Source organism: Citrus sinensis, chromosome 2 (genome assembly GCF_022201045.2).
Source record: "Citrus sinensis cultivar Valencia sweet orange chromosome 2, DVS_A1.0, whole genome shotgun sequence".
Classification (NCBI taxonomy): Eukaryota; Viridiplantae; Streptophyta; class Magnoliopsida; order Sapindales; family Rutaceae; genus Citrus; species Citrus sinensis.
The window spans coordinates 19371184-19384877 of record NC_068557.1 but is presented as its reverse complement, the minus strand read 5'-3'; the positions used below and the strand labels follow the sequence as shown (position 1 = coordinate 19384877).

General features: G+C 34.4%; 2 protein-coding genes across 3 annotated transcripts; one reads left to right on the top strand and one right to left on the bottom strand.

Annotated features, from left to right (window-relative positions):
* The first annotated feature begins 2410 nt into the window (after positions 1–2410).
* On the top strand, positions 2411–6150 carry LOC102625687 (uncharacterized). The gene is made up of 3 exons (XM_006469591.4): positions 2411–3006; positions 3385–5321; positions 5839–6150. The coding sequence occupies exons 1-3, from the start codon at positions 2683–2685 to the stop codon at positions 6008–6010; spliced, it is 2433 nt and encodes an 810-aa protein (XP_006469654.1). The 5' UTR covers positions 2411–2682; the 3' UTR covers positions 6011–6150.
* Positions 6151–11553, bottom strand: LOC102610349 (cell differentiation protein rcd1-like). 2 transcript variants are annotated; one of them, XM_052435082.1, is made up of 10 exons: positions 11091–11553; positions 10221–10292; positions 9902–9991; positions 9313–9355; positions 8996–9037; positions 8662–8768; positions 8392–8487; positions 7693–7883; positions 7533–7602; positions 6151–6948 (listed from the first exon to the last, which is right to left on the bottom strand). In XM_052435082.1, the coding sequence occupies exons 1-10, from the start codon at positions 11238–11240 to the stop codon at positions 6829–6831; spliced, it is 981 nt and encodes a 326-aa protein (XP_052291042.1). In that variant the 5' UTR covers positions 11241–11553; the 3' UTR covers positions 6151–6828. The 2 variants fall into 2 exon arrangements, with proteins under 2 accessions (XP_052291042.1, XP_015382963.2); XM_015527477.3 differs by lacking the exon at positions 8996–9037 and having other exon boundaries at positions 11091–11549.
* Between the last annotated feature and the right edge of the window lie 2141 nt (positions 11554–13694).

The window sequence follows — 13694 nt, the reverse complement described above, 5'->3', positions numbered from 1 at the left end:
GCTGAGTTTAAATCAGTTGCTTATGGGATTTGTGAGGTGTTGTGGATTAAGAGACTCTTGAAAGACTTGAAAGAATTGAAAGTTTCTAATCCACTACCTATAAAAGTGTATTGTGACAATAAAACTGCCACTTCAATTGCTCATAATCAAGTGCTTCATGATAGAACGAAGCACGTGGAGGTTGACAAACACTTCATCACAGAAAAACTTGAGAAAGGGTTGATCTATATGCCTTACATTCCCACTACTCAACAAGTTGTAGATGTGCTTACTAAGGGGGTTCCTACTCGGCAATTCAACGAGCTAATTGGCAAGTTGGCTATGTAGGATATCTTCAAACCAACTTAAGGGGGAGTGTAGAAAAGGAAAGAAATATTTGTAATTAGAGAGGATTGTTAGCTGTAAATAAGAATAAGTCAATGGTGTAAATTAAGAAATAACTAGTATAGCTAGATAGCTAATTTTTTGGTCAGTTTCTTGATTTTATGTATTCTCCTCTATAAGAGGACTCTGTGTAACCTTTTACGATGGAGAGAAATATAGAAAAGTTTTCACGACCTAACCCGATCCGAACACTTAAAGAAAGAAAAAGTCACATGCACCCATAATACACTCACACACGTACACATTTCACTCTTTAAAAAACAAAATCCTAACATATCCACTATCTCACATGTAGAGAAGTCGTTAAGCTGCAACTCCAAATCCAAGACGCTGCCACCAATTTGACCACACCAACCCTCACTGAGCACAACTGTTAACTGCACCAACTCATGCCCGATAGCCGTGCCACTGCCAACCAACTAGCCACCGAAATCAATCAACCAATAGGTATTTGATGTTTATGGAAAAAAAGAAAGAAATCACTTCTGTTTATTTGGCAACATTATTCTATGTATTGGATTCAATCTCAGCCTATTCATAAGTTTTATGTTTATGGAAAGGGTCAAAGGCATTGATGTAGATACCCTCATGAACTATTCCATTCAGCTTGACCCTTTCACAATTGATTCGTAAATAGTTAAATATATGTTAAAGCTTTCTTGCTTATTTCAATTTATGTCTATCTCACATGCTTTGCATTACATTTTTTCGTATGAGAATGTCACGTACCTATATGTTTCTTTTGATGTGGCTAATAATCATCATCACGACAAAAAAAAGATTTTGGAACATTGATTTATAGTTCATTTTTAAAATTTAAATTATTTAATTATCAAAAAAAAAAATATTGGGCTAATAGCTAGCATTCGATATTAATGAGTTTGGAATTTCAATTTCACTAGAAGAATTTTGTACAACAAGAGTCAATGAGCTTGCTCTCAAGCCAAGCAAAACAACATAGTTATAAAACTTGTTATCAGTTGGGCTTGGACTTTTTCAGAGCCCAATTCTAATCTCAAAAGACTGTGCTTTTTTAGGTCTCAAGCCATTTATAGGAAAGTTCGAGCGTAATCCAACCCATTACCATCCCTGATCCTTTCAATCACATTTACGTCAAATCTTTAATAACAATCACAAGTACTTTTATTTTTCCCATCATCATGCGTCCACTAATTTAATTCTTCCTTACTAGTGAAAACATGTGAATAAGATAATAACATCTTAGTTAACCATACAAAGAAAAAGAAAATGAACCTAAGAAAATTTATTTAGCGTTATACCTTTTCATAATGAATGTGGTGGGGTAATCCATAATAGCTACTTCATTATAAAGAATGGCATCCACCGTAGAACATTCCTCCTTTGCAATAATTATATAAATATTAACATAAATTAATGCAACTAAACTTGAAACAAAAATCTCGAACAAATAGGGATTAGCGTTTCGGTTTTCGGTTCGTCTTCGGTTCGTCTTATATGGGTTTTGGTTCAGGTTGCAATTCGTTTGGGTTTGAGAATTCAACCAAACTTGCACTAAGTAACTAAGATTTTCAAGTTTTGAAGCATAATGCAGAGCCTTTACTCATCAAATCTTTGAAAATATTCCTTGATGGGTAATTCCTTTGGCCATTCAATATCGTTTAAAACTTGTGAAATCAAAGTGAAAGAAACAATCAAAATAAATTCATATTACAAATCACAATCACCAATTCACCACAACAACTAACAACAATAGATTCAAAAAATTAGAAATTTAGCATTAAGACAAATTGAAACTGTGCAGAGCTGAAGTTACCATCAAGTGAAGAGCTGATGGCTGACTAGTTAAAAGAGAGCTGTCACAACCGGAGTTGGGTTTAGATTGTTTAATTTTAGGGATTTCGATTTTTAAGGGCTTCTAATTTTTTTTATTTTTAATTTTTAGTATAACCCAATTGGGTTTCTTAATCGGTTCGATTTACCTGATCCGTTTCTCACTTTCAACCCATTTAATTTTTAAGATCAAGCCGAACTGAATCGAATCAAAAACCATTTCGAACCGAATGCTCACCCCTAAATTTTTAAGAGGTACCGTACTTGCGGGGACTCCGATGGTCTCACTCTTATCATTTTAAGAGAAAATAATATAAATCGAAAAACAAAACAAGAGAGCTCTAAGCCCAAGTCCAAGAGGGATACGCAGAAACGCAAGAAAAAAATTGCGTTTTGCCTAAAATGGAAACCGCGGATCAGTAACTAAACAATACTGAAGGATAACCACATCGAAGCTTGCAATCCCCAGTCTCACAAACCCTAACAATGTCAATCGAAATCCCATACGATCTCATAAAGCAAGTCCAGAATGCAGTACTCATAGAAACCAACTTCTCGTCGTACGACCCCGACGACGTTTCGTTTCCAGACCTACCGTCATTCGAATCTTCCATTTCCGAACTCGACCCTTCGCCGCCGCATCTCCGGTGCAAGAATTGCAAGGGACGGCTCCTTAGGGGCGTAAATTCCTTAATCTGCGTGTTTTGCGGCAAGCAAAGGGCCCCACAAGAGGCACCACCTGAGCCCATTAATTTTAAGTCGACGTTTGGTTGCCGCTGGTTACTTGATTCTCTCGGCTTAGATGGATCTGTAAGTCGATTATTTATTTTCTTTTACAAATTTAATGATTAAAAATTTCAGCTTTTGCAGAAAAAATGAACTGGGATTGGATTTGTTACGTGTCCTTTTGATTGAATTACCAAAACTTTTTGGGAGTGATTTTGAAAAGGAAATGATAGATGCTTGTACTTCCTTATATGGAAAATGCAGGAGATATTGATTTGATGATGTTTTAACGGGTAAAGTTCAAAATTTGTACTTGATCTGTGATATAATAAAAATATTATCTTTAATGCAAGGCTTCATAATTAAATTTTTCCTTTTAATAGTTTTCTTTATGCTCTTTGTACGCATGTTGTTGGATTGTGTGCCAGAATGTATGTGGTTAATGGACTAATTTTTCTATAGGAGACTGCAGCATTGCCTGTGCAAGAAAATGAATCAAACAGAGGGCAGAATGCAACTCAGAAAGAGTTTCCGCTGTCTGATCTTCTAGATTTAGAAATAACTTGGAATTCTGAGTTTGATAAGTTAGGGACTGAGAGTAGTCAGAGTTCTTTCAATTTTGCTGGAGTTAATCCTGACAATTTTTTGGCTGAAAGAAAACGAGCTGGTGCTTCTGCTGTGTCAGTAGAGCAGTCCCAGCTAATAAATAATGATAATGGAAGCGGAAATGATGATTTTCAGGTTCGTGATAATGTGCATTTGTTTGAGAATGTTGTGCATTTGTTTGAGAATGTTCAGAGTTCTGAGACGGCCGTGAGAACTATTGAGGTTGAGAGTGGTACAGAGTCTTTAGGTGGCTGGGAGGCTAACTTCCAATCTGCTGGTACTGGAACTAGTCACGAGGAATCTAAGTCAGTTGATCCTGTTGTCGGGTCCTCTGTTGATCTTTCTGGCCAAATGGATGAAGTCCTTGGATATGGAAAAAATTTTGGAAAAGACAAAGAAGAGATAATTTCGTCTGGGTCCAGATCAAATGACTGGTTTCAAGATGATCAATTCAGTGGTTCCAGATCTAGTACATCGGGCCAGTCCAAGCAGGTTGAAGTGACTGGAAATGAGAAGGATGGCAGGCCAATGCAGAATGCAAATAATTCTTCTTCCATGGGTATAGATGGGGTTCAAGATGGCCAATGGAATACTGAAAGCAAAAAGACACAAGAAAATAAAACTGTTCACGAACTAGATGATTCTTTTGATACTTGGAATGATTTTGCAAGCTCAACTACAGCTGAACATCTACCTGACAAACAAAGTGCTGAAGCCACACAACTTGAAAAGAATGCCATTGTTAAGGATGGTGGAAAAGTGGAGTACACAAATAGTTCTTCTTCCAGAAATGTTAACTGGTTGCTAGATGACCTGCCACATACTATCAGCACTGAGAAACAAGACAATAAAGCTATTGTTGAAGAAATTGATGCATCTGATGATTGGAATGATTTTGCAAGCTCAACTTCTGTACAAGATCCTTATAGTGGACAAACTGGCCCCAAGCAGTTTGAAATGATTGACAATGCGAAGGATGGCAAAAAAGAAGAAAATGCTAATAGTTCTTCTTCCTTGAATGTTGATTGGTTTCAAGATTTTGAACGGCAGACCAACAATAACAAGGGGACTGATAATAATACTATTGATGTCTCTGCTGGTTTCTTTGATGCTTGGAATGATTTTACAAGCTCAACTAGTGCACAAGATCCTTCTGAAAAACAGACTGGTAAGGCCAATCTGTTTGGAGTGACTACTGATGTTGAGGATGGTGGAAAGGTGGAGACTTCAAATAATTCAACAAATATTGCATTGATTCAAGATGATCAGTGGCTGACTATGGGCAACAAGAAACATGATAGTAAAGCCACTGATGAAGGGAATGACTTGTTTGATACTTGGAATGATTTTACAAGCTCAGCCACTGCACAAGATTCTACTAATAAGCACACTGGCCGAGCCAAAGATTTCGAAGTGAATACAAATGTGAAGGACCATGGAATTATGGATGTGAGCAATTCTTCTTTTGATTGGTTACAAGGTGATCAGCTGCAAACCAGCAGCAACAAGGCCCCTGATGGTAAAATCACCGATGAAGACCCTGATTCATTCGATGCTTGGAACGATTTTACAAGCTCTATTAGTGCACAGGATCCTTCCAATAATCAACCTGTGAATCATGTGACATCATCTGCTGAGCAAACATCAGAAATAAAGTCATCGGCAACCAAGAACTTGCAGAATGTTGATTTTGGTAGCTTTTTGGAACCAGACATCTTTTTAGGAGCATCACACAATCAAAATGGTTCTTTCGAAGTAAACATTATGAAGTCAGAACCTTCAGTCTCAAATAGGTATGTATGCTTGGGCTGTCTTGTTTTTTTGAATAAAATAAAATTTCACTTCTGTTTGTTTTCTGTAATTTTTTTTTATATTCTTAATTTTTGATAAAAGCCTCGTAAAAAGTCTGCAAGGCTTTTTAGCTTTTTAATTCTAGATAGCATCAAAAGCTCTTATCCATGCTTTCCACACACACTCCCTCTGTCTTGAAGTGGGTAAGAGAATGTAGCAAAAGAGACCAAAATATCACTGGTGGAGCCCCTAATAGGAAATTTGACTACCTTGCCTCTGGTCACATTAATTGAAGTCGAACTGTCACTATTTTAGCTCCTTCTATTCTTTCCCATTTTCTACCTGTATGAGATGTACTAACATGAAAAAAAACTTTAGAAAAAAAAGCTTGACCTAAAATGCCTTTGGCTCCAAAGTGTTAAAAAAAAAAAATATTGGCCTTCATCTGGTCCGAGTTCAAGTTTTTTACTTTTAGAACGAAGAATGAGGGTAGTAACTCATGCCTTTTGCATGTTTCAGGATTTCTGATGTGAAAGCAGAAGATGGAGTAAATGCTGGAGATTCTGCAAAAGGAGATATTTTAAGTGCAACTAAAAGATCAACTGAAGATTTAGAGACTTTAATGTCTCAGATGCATGATCTCTCATTCATGCTTGCTAGCGATCTCTCAATTCCTCCAAAACAAAGATGAATTCACTCCAATTTCTCAGGATTGCTGGCCAAATTATTATTTTTGGATTCTCAGTCTATAATACTTCTTGTTCAATATGTATTCTAATATTGATCGATTTGTATTCCGGTATTCTTTTACGAAGTTGTCATGTGGCCCGACCCTCAAGTTTTTTTATTTTTTTTCCCTTGATTTCGTTCCACAAGTAGCTCCTTTTCCGTTGTGCAATTATATTTGTTAGTCGATCAGTTGATCAGAAATGATACAATGTAATACGTGAAATAAAAATGTCTTACCAGGAAAAATTTTCTAGTGCTTGTTGTCGTTGTGATCTGATCATACCTGAAAATTTTCAGCAACAGGAATTGGGTAGAGATAAACAGAAGCCGAAATCGATGGACTGCCCTTTTAATCATTTTCAGGTGCTGATTAATTTCAAGGAAAGCAGAAATTTAGCCTTGTATATTTTGTTTACACATTTGCTTGCAAAACTTGCAAACATGAAAATAAACAAAGACAAATCTTATGATTTCTGAAGGTAGAGATAATATAAGTCAACATCAACACGAATAGCATGATAAAATCTATACCATTTGATTTTCAAACTGGAGATGTAATTTTCCGGTGATTTGAGCACAGTGATAAGTTCCCTCTCTTAAAGTAGACAAGATGTCACATTAACATATATAGTATCACAATATGCATTGATGGCATGGTAATGCAGAGTATGAACACAACTATATTTTGTAGTTGTTTAGATGATATGTTACTCCTCGATGTCTCAGCTGTCACAGATGACAAAGCTGCAGTGCATAGCTTCTGATGTGTCTGTGCGACTCTTACACAAGTTGCATTAGTTGCATTGGTTGCAGTAGTCGCATTGGTTGCCTTGTAGCTTCATGTCTTGCCATAATATTGCTAAGTAATTCTTGAAGGTATCTCACGGCTATGAAGTCGCCCTAAAAATGAAAATAAGGATAAAAATTAATTAAAGCAAAGGTAAGTAATTATTTATTTTACTAATCCAATATAATAACCATGCAGAGTCCTCTACAGAAGCATTCTCAATAGCCTGTGGTCGCATCACAATAAATTTATATTTTTAAATTTTATTATAAATGATTTCTTATAAAAAATAGTTGGAAACTTGAAATGTAACAAGAACAGATTGTAGAAATGTAACAAGAACGGGTTGTAAAAATGAATTTGAGATTTGAGGAAATTTAATTATCGGTGCAGAATAGTTGGAATTTGCCAGATTGAGCTCTAAACGATCAAAATTTGATGTATTCATGAACAGAAAACATCAACTTTGATTCCCTCATACTAATAAAAATATATGGACTGCTGAATATCCAATAAAATCATACTCTGATATGGATAAGAAGAACAACATTGATTTTAGTTTCTGTTAGACAATAAAGACCAACCTTGCCCCAAAATAGGCATTGCAATGTATGTCGGTGTGCACATCGATATGCTGATCTACTAATAAATTTCAAAATAGCTAAGAAGAAGAAATCGGGGTTTTTGAAGAACGTACATGTAATTGGCTGGTAAATTTACGATCTCCAAACCACAGGGGAAGGCAGCATCTTAGTCCATCACATGCCCTGCATTTCAAAATGGGATACAAAACATTTATATTTATGCTGAAATAGTAAATGTGAACAAATTTAGAAATGAATCAATGTCCTATTGACCTCGGACTTTGTGAGAGCCTATGATAACAACAAATAATATGTTTAAGCAGCCTGGGGGAGGGTTGTTCGACAAGTTTTTCGGTCATCTGAGCTAATGCGCGAGCCACTGCAAAGAACCGATCTGCCAGAACACAGCAATACTTCAACCCCTCCTCATGCAATAAGATTTTGTAGATGATAAATGTAGCAACCTGCAGAACGGGTATCACAAACAGAGTACTTCAGTTATGGTCAGAAACTTGCACAGATTTAGGAATATATTTGAGATTTATTCGCAAAGTCCTGATTTAATGCATGTTCTTGAACTCAATAGTCTGGTTTTAGTGTGTTTATGTGGCTAAATACTCTTAAGTTTTACAGTAAGATAAGAATTTTTCATGAATATAGCCAGTAGTAGAAAATTTAAACAAAATAAAATATGCAGAACTTTTATAAATTAATTATGTGCAACCAACACGAAGATTGCTACCTATTATTCACAAGTCAAGTATTTTTCCAATAAGAAAATTAGAAAACAAAGTTAAAGCATGTATATATAAGGAATTTGAAGCAAGTCAATTGATGTCAATATCTGTAGACAAAAAGGAATTATTTGAGCATCAGCAACAGATTGTACGCAATGGCTTTTCTAACTGATTGCTTGCTGTAACGTCAATATACAGATGCTAAAAGTTATCTATTGAGATTTGAGACGCTTACTTGTTTGGACAAGTCGGAGCCCACCTCCATGCTGGTTAGGCAGCAAGGAAATATTTCAGTCTGAAGTAGGAAACGGATAGCTTCCGGATCGTCAGACTGCACAGAAAGAAAGAGTTCAAAAGTTGCATATTAATTTTGCAACCACGTCTCTAGGAAGGATGGATAAATCTCAGAGTGCTCTTATTAGAAAATACATTATATCACCATTCACTGCTGAAGAATATGAGAAGTAGAAAAGTATTCAAGAGAGCAATGGACCACAAAAACTACCTTGACTAGGGTACCGATAACACCTAAACTGGTAAGTCTTAGATATTCATGGGGCTTTTCTTTGTCCTTAGTGTTGAGAAAGGGGTAAAGATACAATGGCAACTTAGCTGCAAGAATGAAAGTCAATCATTAGAGAGGTTGTCACATACCTAATTTTTCTACAAAGTAGTAACACTAAGTTAGCTGCTGGAAGAAGTAAATACCAAACATGACTTCATATACGGAAAGAATTTTAATAAGGAGCATGCTTAAATTTACCAAGAACCATTAACACAGAGATAAGTCTCGTCATAGAACTTTTTATTGCTCTGAAAGTGGCCATGCAATTATATACCTTGAGAATAGCAAAGCTGGAACCAATACTGGTAAATGTTACCTGAAAATCAGGGAGGTGAAGTTCGCTGCCTAATCATCTCCGAAGCATCTAGATATTCAAGTGTTCTTTCGAAAAACAAAGGTAAAAGAGTAGCAGATGCAAACTATCAACTATGTGAATCTCTTTGGAAATTATTTTCAGTTATATATATTTCAATTATATACATTACCTTTGATCTTTAGTTTCTCATACATTTACTTAAAGTATGTAATTTGAAAATTATCCTTCATGGAAGAAGATAACCTTTGCAGAGTTAAAGAATTAGAGAACTATACCTTTAAGAAACTGCTTTCTTGTCTCTGGGTGGGAAGCTACACACTGTAAAACAGAATGATATTAGTTATATTTTATGGCGACAGAGATTGCAATGACTAACAAAAATAGAACATCCTAATTAAAAGGAGAACAGGTTAAGGGAGAAGATCAGATGCTATTCGTCATGTTAATCAACAGGGAACACACAATCCTTAGATTGACCAATTATTTCTTAGCCGACTAACAATTAGCCAATTGGCTGCAAGAAGGATAGTAGGACTTGAACCAAATTATTTTGGGGGAAAAAAATAATCTACTGTTCTTACTATTTGCAATTTTCTGAAACCATTAACTTGTCATCACAATTAAGAAGTTAACAAACCGTACTGGACCTCTAAATATATGCGAACCCAACAGTCTTCTTTCATTTACATTAAGTAGACCTTAAGTTTTTATTTTCCGATTATCATGAAATGTTTTCACAGATACAGGTTAAAACCAATCATGAAATATCTTTTGGACTCGAAGACAATATAACACTGAGTTAAAAGTAAATATTGAACTCGAAGAGGACTTTGAAGAAAATTGAAATTCATAAATAATAATAACCTGAAATAGAGCCAGAGCATTAGATACTCGAGTTGATGCTGTTTCCGTAAGATTCGGAGATGATAGTGTGCGGTAAACTGATATTATTTCCTGAAAACGACAAATTCACTATCAATCATTAGTCTAGTTATTTGCATTAGTGATTTTTCTAATTGTTCATGGTATACTACAACCAAGTGTCTGCTACGATACAGCATAGTCCTGAAAACGACGGTTATTTGTCAGATGCATTAAGGAATAAACAATGAAATTAAGGAATAAAAGAGTTCGATAATCGCGGAGCAGAAGGCATCTGATGAAGCCATGTGGCATGTCTTACCTGTAAAAGTGCAGATATTGTACCAATTGAGTTCCATAACAAGGGCGCCAAATCTTTACGAATTTCCTTATTCTGGAAAGACAACATTATTATCTGAATCACCATGTAATGGCAATTTAAGAAACCTAACAAATTTCCTACTTTAGAAAACAAGTTAAACAGAAGTGCCTGTTCAAGAACATTAATTCAATACTACCATCATATTTGCTCTGGCATACACTTAACATATTTGATAATCTTTACATTACACGGTCTACATGAAATAAGCTGTAAAATTGAATTGTATCCAACCATTTTTTTTCTGTTAGTCTTCTACGATGAATGAGTCTTCATAACATCCCAAAAAAAAAAAAAAATTGTCATCAGAGCTCAATGCTTTTGAGACACTACAATAGAAAATTAAGTGAAAGGGATGTCCCTTTGAAACATTCATATATATATTTATATTAATGAATCAAATCAAATCAAATCAAGATTCCATATTTCAATTACAAAAAATTCTTGTTTTGATATTCTAGTTCTTGATCAAGAACTCAGAGGTGATGTTGCATGCAATTTAAGTAAACGAGTATAGTGAAACACAACGGCTAATTACTCATCCCAGCAGGAAAATTATGAGAAAATAATGATAAAAAAATCACCAACAAAACAATGTAAACTTTTTTTGGTCTTGTCTTCTTGATTACCAAGAAAAACACCAGCAGGAACAGAAAATCTGATATGCCTAAAAACAATGTGAGAGTATAAATCATATATGAATGATCACAATAATGCATGTTCCAGGTTTCCAACTTTTCTTTACCCACACGTTTTCTCAGGAACCAAACAGAAACCAGAAAAGGGTGTGTATTTTATACATAAAAAAAGTACCTGGGAGAGGATAAGGAGAGCACGCTCCTTAGTTTCATGAGACTGAAGAGCCTGAATCCAGTAGGCCACTGATGCCGGACCATGAACCGGAAGATCCGGCGTTGAATAGTCTTCGTATAGCGACTCTGGTAGGTTCAGGTCACTCGCCATGGAAGAAGATGATGATAATATTGCAAAATTATAAAATAAAAACAAACAAAAAGCACAAGACCCTGAATCTGATTGTGTGTCAGTATGATATTATTATTATGATTATAAAGGCAAAAATATTCTAAAAATTGCTCTCGCTGGCTTTGGTTTCGGTTTTGGGTTGGGTTTGTTTGTTTGTCGCTAGTCGAGTGGCAGTAGAAGTAGACGACTTCAGCAAGTAAGACAAAGTGGAAGTACTACTAGAAAGCGTTGTACTTTGGTCACACACTTTTCAAAAGGGTCTCCTTATGATAAGTGCCGTCGCTAGTTGTACAAAATCACTCCTATAAGTTGAGAATTAATCACCGTTTATTTATTTATTTATATGTTAGTACTAGAACTCTTCTACAATAAGGAACTCATTAATTAATATGTAACATAAATTGAGAAAAGCGTTAAAATTTAGAGGTTGGTTACTAATGTGGTCGCGTAATATGTGACGTGTGTGTTTAGTTACTCGGGATAGATTGATGATAACAAGAGAATATTTATTGAAACGTGTATGAAATATAATTAATAATCATGTTTATATTATATGAAAAAACATACAATTGTTATTTTTCTCTGTTTCAATTATTATTTAGTCAGTTGAATATGTTTAAAAAAAATTTTGAGTGCAATTTTATTTTTTTAAGAAATAAAAAAGTGAAGTTTACAAGCTATTAAACCATTTGCTTTTGAAAAGAAGAGGGAGCCCAAATTTTATTATAAATGTAATATTGTAGACTATATTAAAGTTGTTTTCTTATCATCTTATTTTTCCTAAGATTGTTATTTTATTAATTTTTTTTTATCGTAATCGTTCTATATGATCCTTTTTCTTTTCTAATAACATTTTCCTCTTACCAATTAAAATTATCACCTTTTATTTTTGCAAATAAGTCGTTTTTAATTGATAACTACTTCTAATCTTTATACCATTTAAAATAAGAAAAAACTCAAAGAAAGATCTGACAAAAATTGGATTTGTTTGTTGAGCATATCAGTTTCTTGTTTTACTAATAATGGTATTGGGTGTTCTCAAAATAATAATAATAATAATAATAATGGTGGTATTGGGTGTCAGGAGAGTGAACAAATGTTTGTGCTGTAAGTACACGTGTAAGGCATGCATCATGAGATTTTAATATTATCCAAAAAAGGGAAAAGACAAAATTCAAGAATGATTTGCGCCTGATTTTGACTCCAGTGAGTCTTATGGCCGAAAAAATTATTAAAGTAGAAAAAAAAGAAAAAAAAGATACTCTCGTGTCGTGTGGGTGCACGACTGCACGTTGCGACAAGCGACCTCGGCTGATGAAAAGAAGTGCTTGAAGTCAAGTCAAACTATTTGGTCCTGCCGTTTTATAACTGACGTGGATTTGGACGTTGTTCTATGAGTTGGAGCTTGCCAGCTGTGGGGTTCATTTTGCTGAATAAGCCATTGGTGATGAGCCCAATCTCTTTTGCTGGGCGTGTACAGCAGGACTGTCTGATGGAACAAAAGTACAAACAATAAAGTGCGCTGCTATAAACACCCCTCTGGCATCCTTTTCAACCGCTGTTCTTTGGTCACACACTTTTGAAGATGAATAATGAATCGACTTCAAGGGGGTCACCCGATGATATTGACGAGCTTTTATCAGTGTCATCGCTAGTTGTACAAAATTATTCCTGTTGACTTACAAGAATTAATCAGTAATAATCGTTTATTTATTTATATATTATTACTAGAAATTCTTATACAACATATATGATGTATAATAAGGAACTCACTAATAAGTTACATTATAGTAGATATAACTTGAGAAAGTAGTATAATTTATTGGCTGATTACTAATGTGGTCGAGTAATATGTGACGTGCGTAACTAAATTATTATTATTATTATTTTTTTGCAAGAAAGATAAATCTTTTGTTTTGAACTATAAACCGCCAGAGGAGGGGGGTTAGACATGGAATAACTAAATTGATAATAACAAGAAAATATTTATTGAAATTTGTATGAAATATAATTAATAACTAGGTTTATATAATATAACAAATCATGCAACAATTGGCTTTTTTTGTTTCAATTATTATTTAGTCGGTTGAATATTTTTAAAAATTTCCAATGCAATTTAATTTTTAAGAAATCAAAAATGAAGTTTACAAACTGTTAAACCATTTACTTTTCAAAAAAGTGGCGGAAATTTTACGATAAACGTAATAATGTAGATGATTTTCAATTTTTTTTATCATCTTATTTTTCCTAAAATTATTATTAAAAAAATGTATTAAATATTTTGGTGTAATCATTCTATATGATCCTTTTTTTTTCTTTTCGAAACATTTTCCTCTTTCAAATTACAATTATCAGCTTTTATTTTGCAAATAAATTGCTTTGAATTGATGACTGGTTCAAATTTTGTAGCGTTAAAAAAAAAAAAAAACTCAA

Bases quoted from the DNA above. Each gene is read 5' to 3' on its own strand.
- LOC102625687 (XM_006469591.4), top strand. From the start codon at position 2,683: ATGTCAATCGAAATCCCATACGATCTCATAAAGCAAGTCCAGAATGCA. The intron at 3,007-3,384 runs GTAAGTCGATTA...ATTTTTCTATAG, and splicing joins CTCTCGGCTTAGATGGATCT to GAGACTGCAGCATTGCCTGT. The intron at 5,322-5,838 runs GTATGTATGCTT...TGCATGTTTCAG, and splicing joins GAACCTTCAGTCTCAAATAG to GATTTCTGATGTGAAAGCAG.
- LOC102610349 (XM_052435082.1), bottom strand. From the start codon at position 11,240: ATGGCGAGTGACCTGAACCTACCAGAGTCGCTATACGAAGACTATTCA. The intron at 9,356-9,901 runs GTTATTATTATT...TCTGTTTTACAG, and splicing joins ATGCTCTGGCTCTATTTCAG to TGTGTAGCTTCCCACCCAGA. The intron at 7,884-8,391 runs GTAAGCGTCTCA...CCCGTTCTGCAG, and splicing joins GCTCCGACTTGTCCAAACAA to GTTGCTACATTTATCATCTA.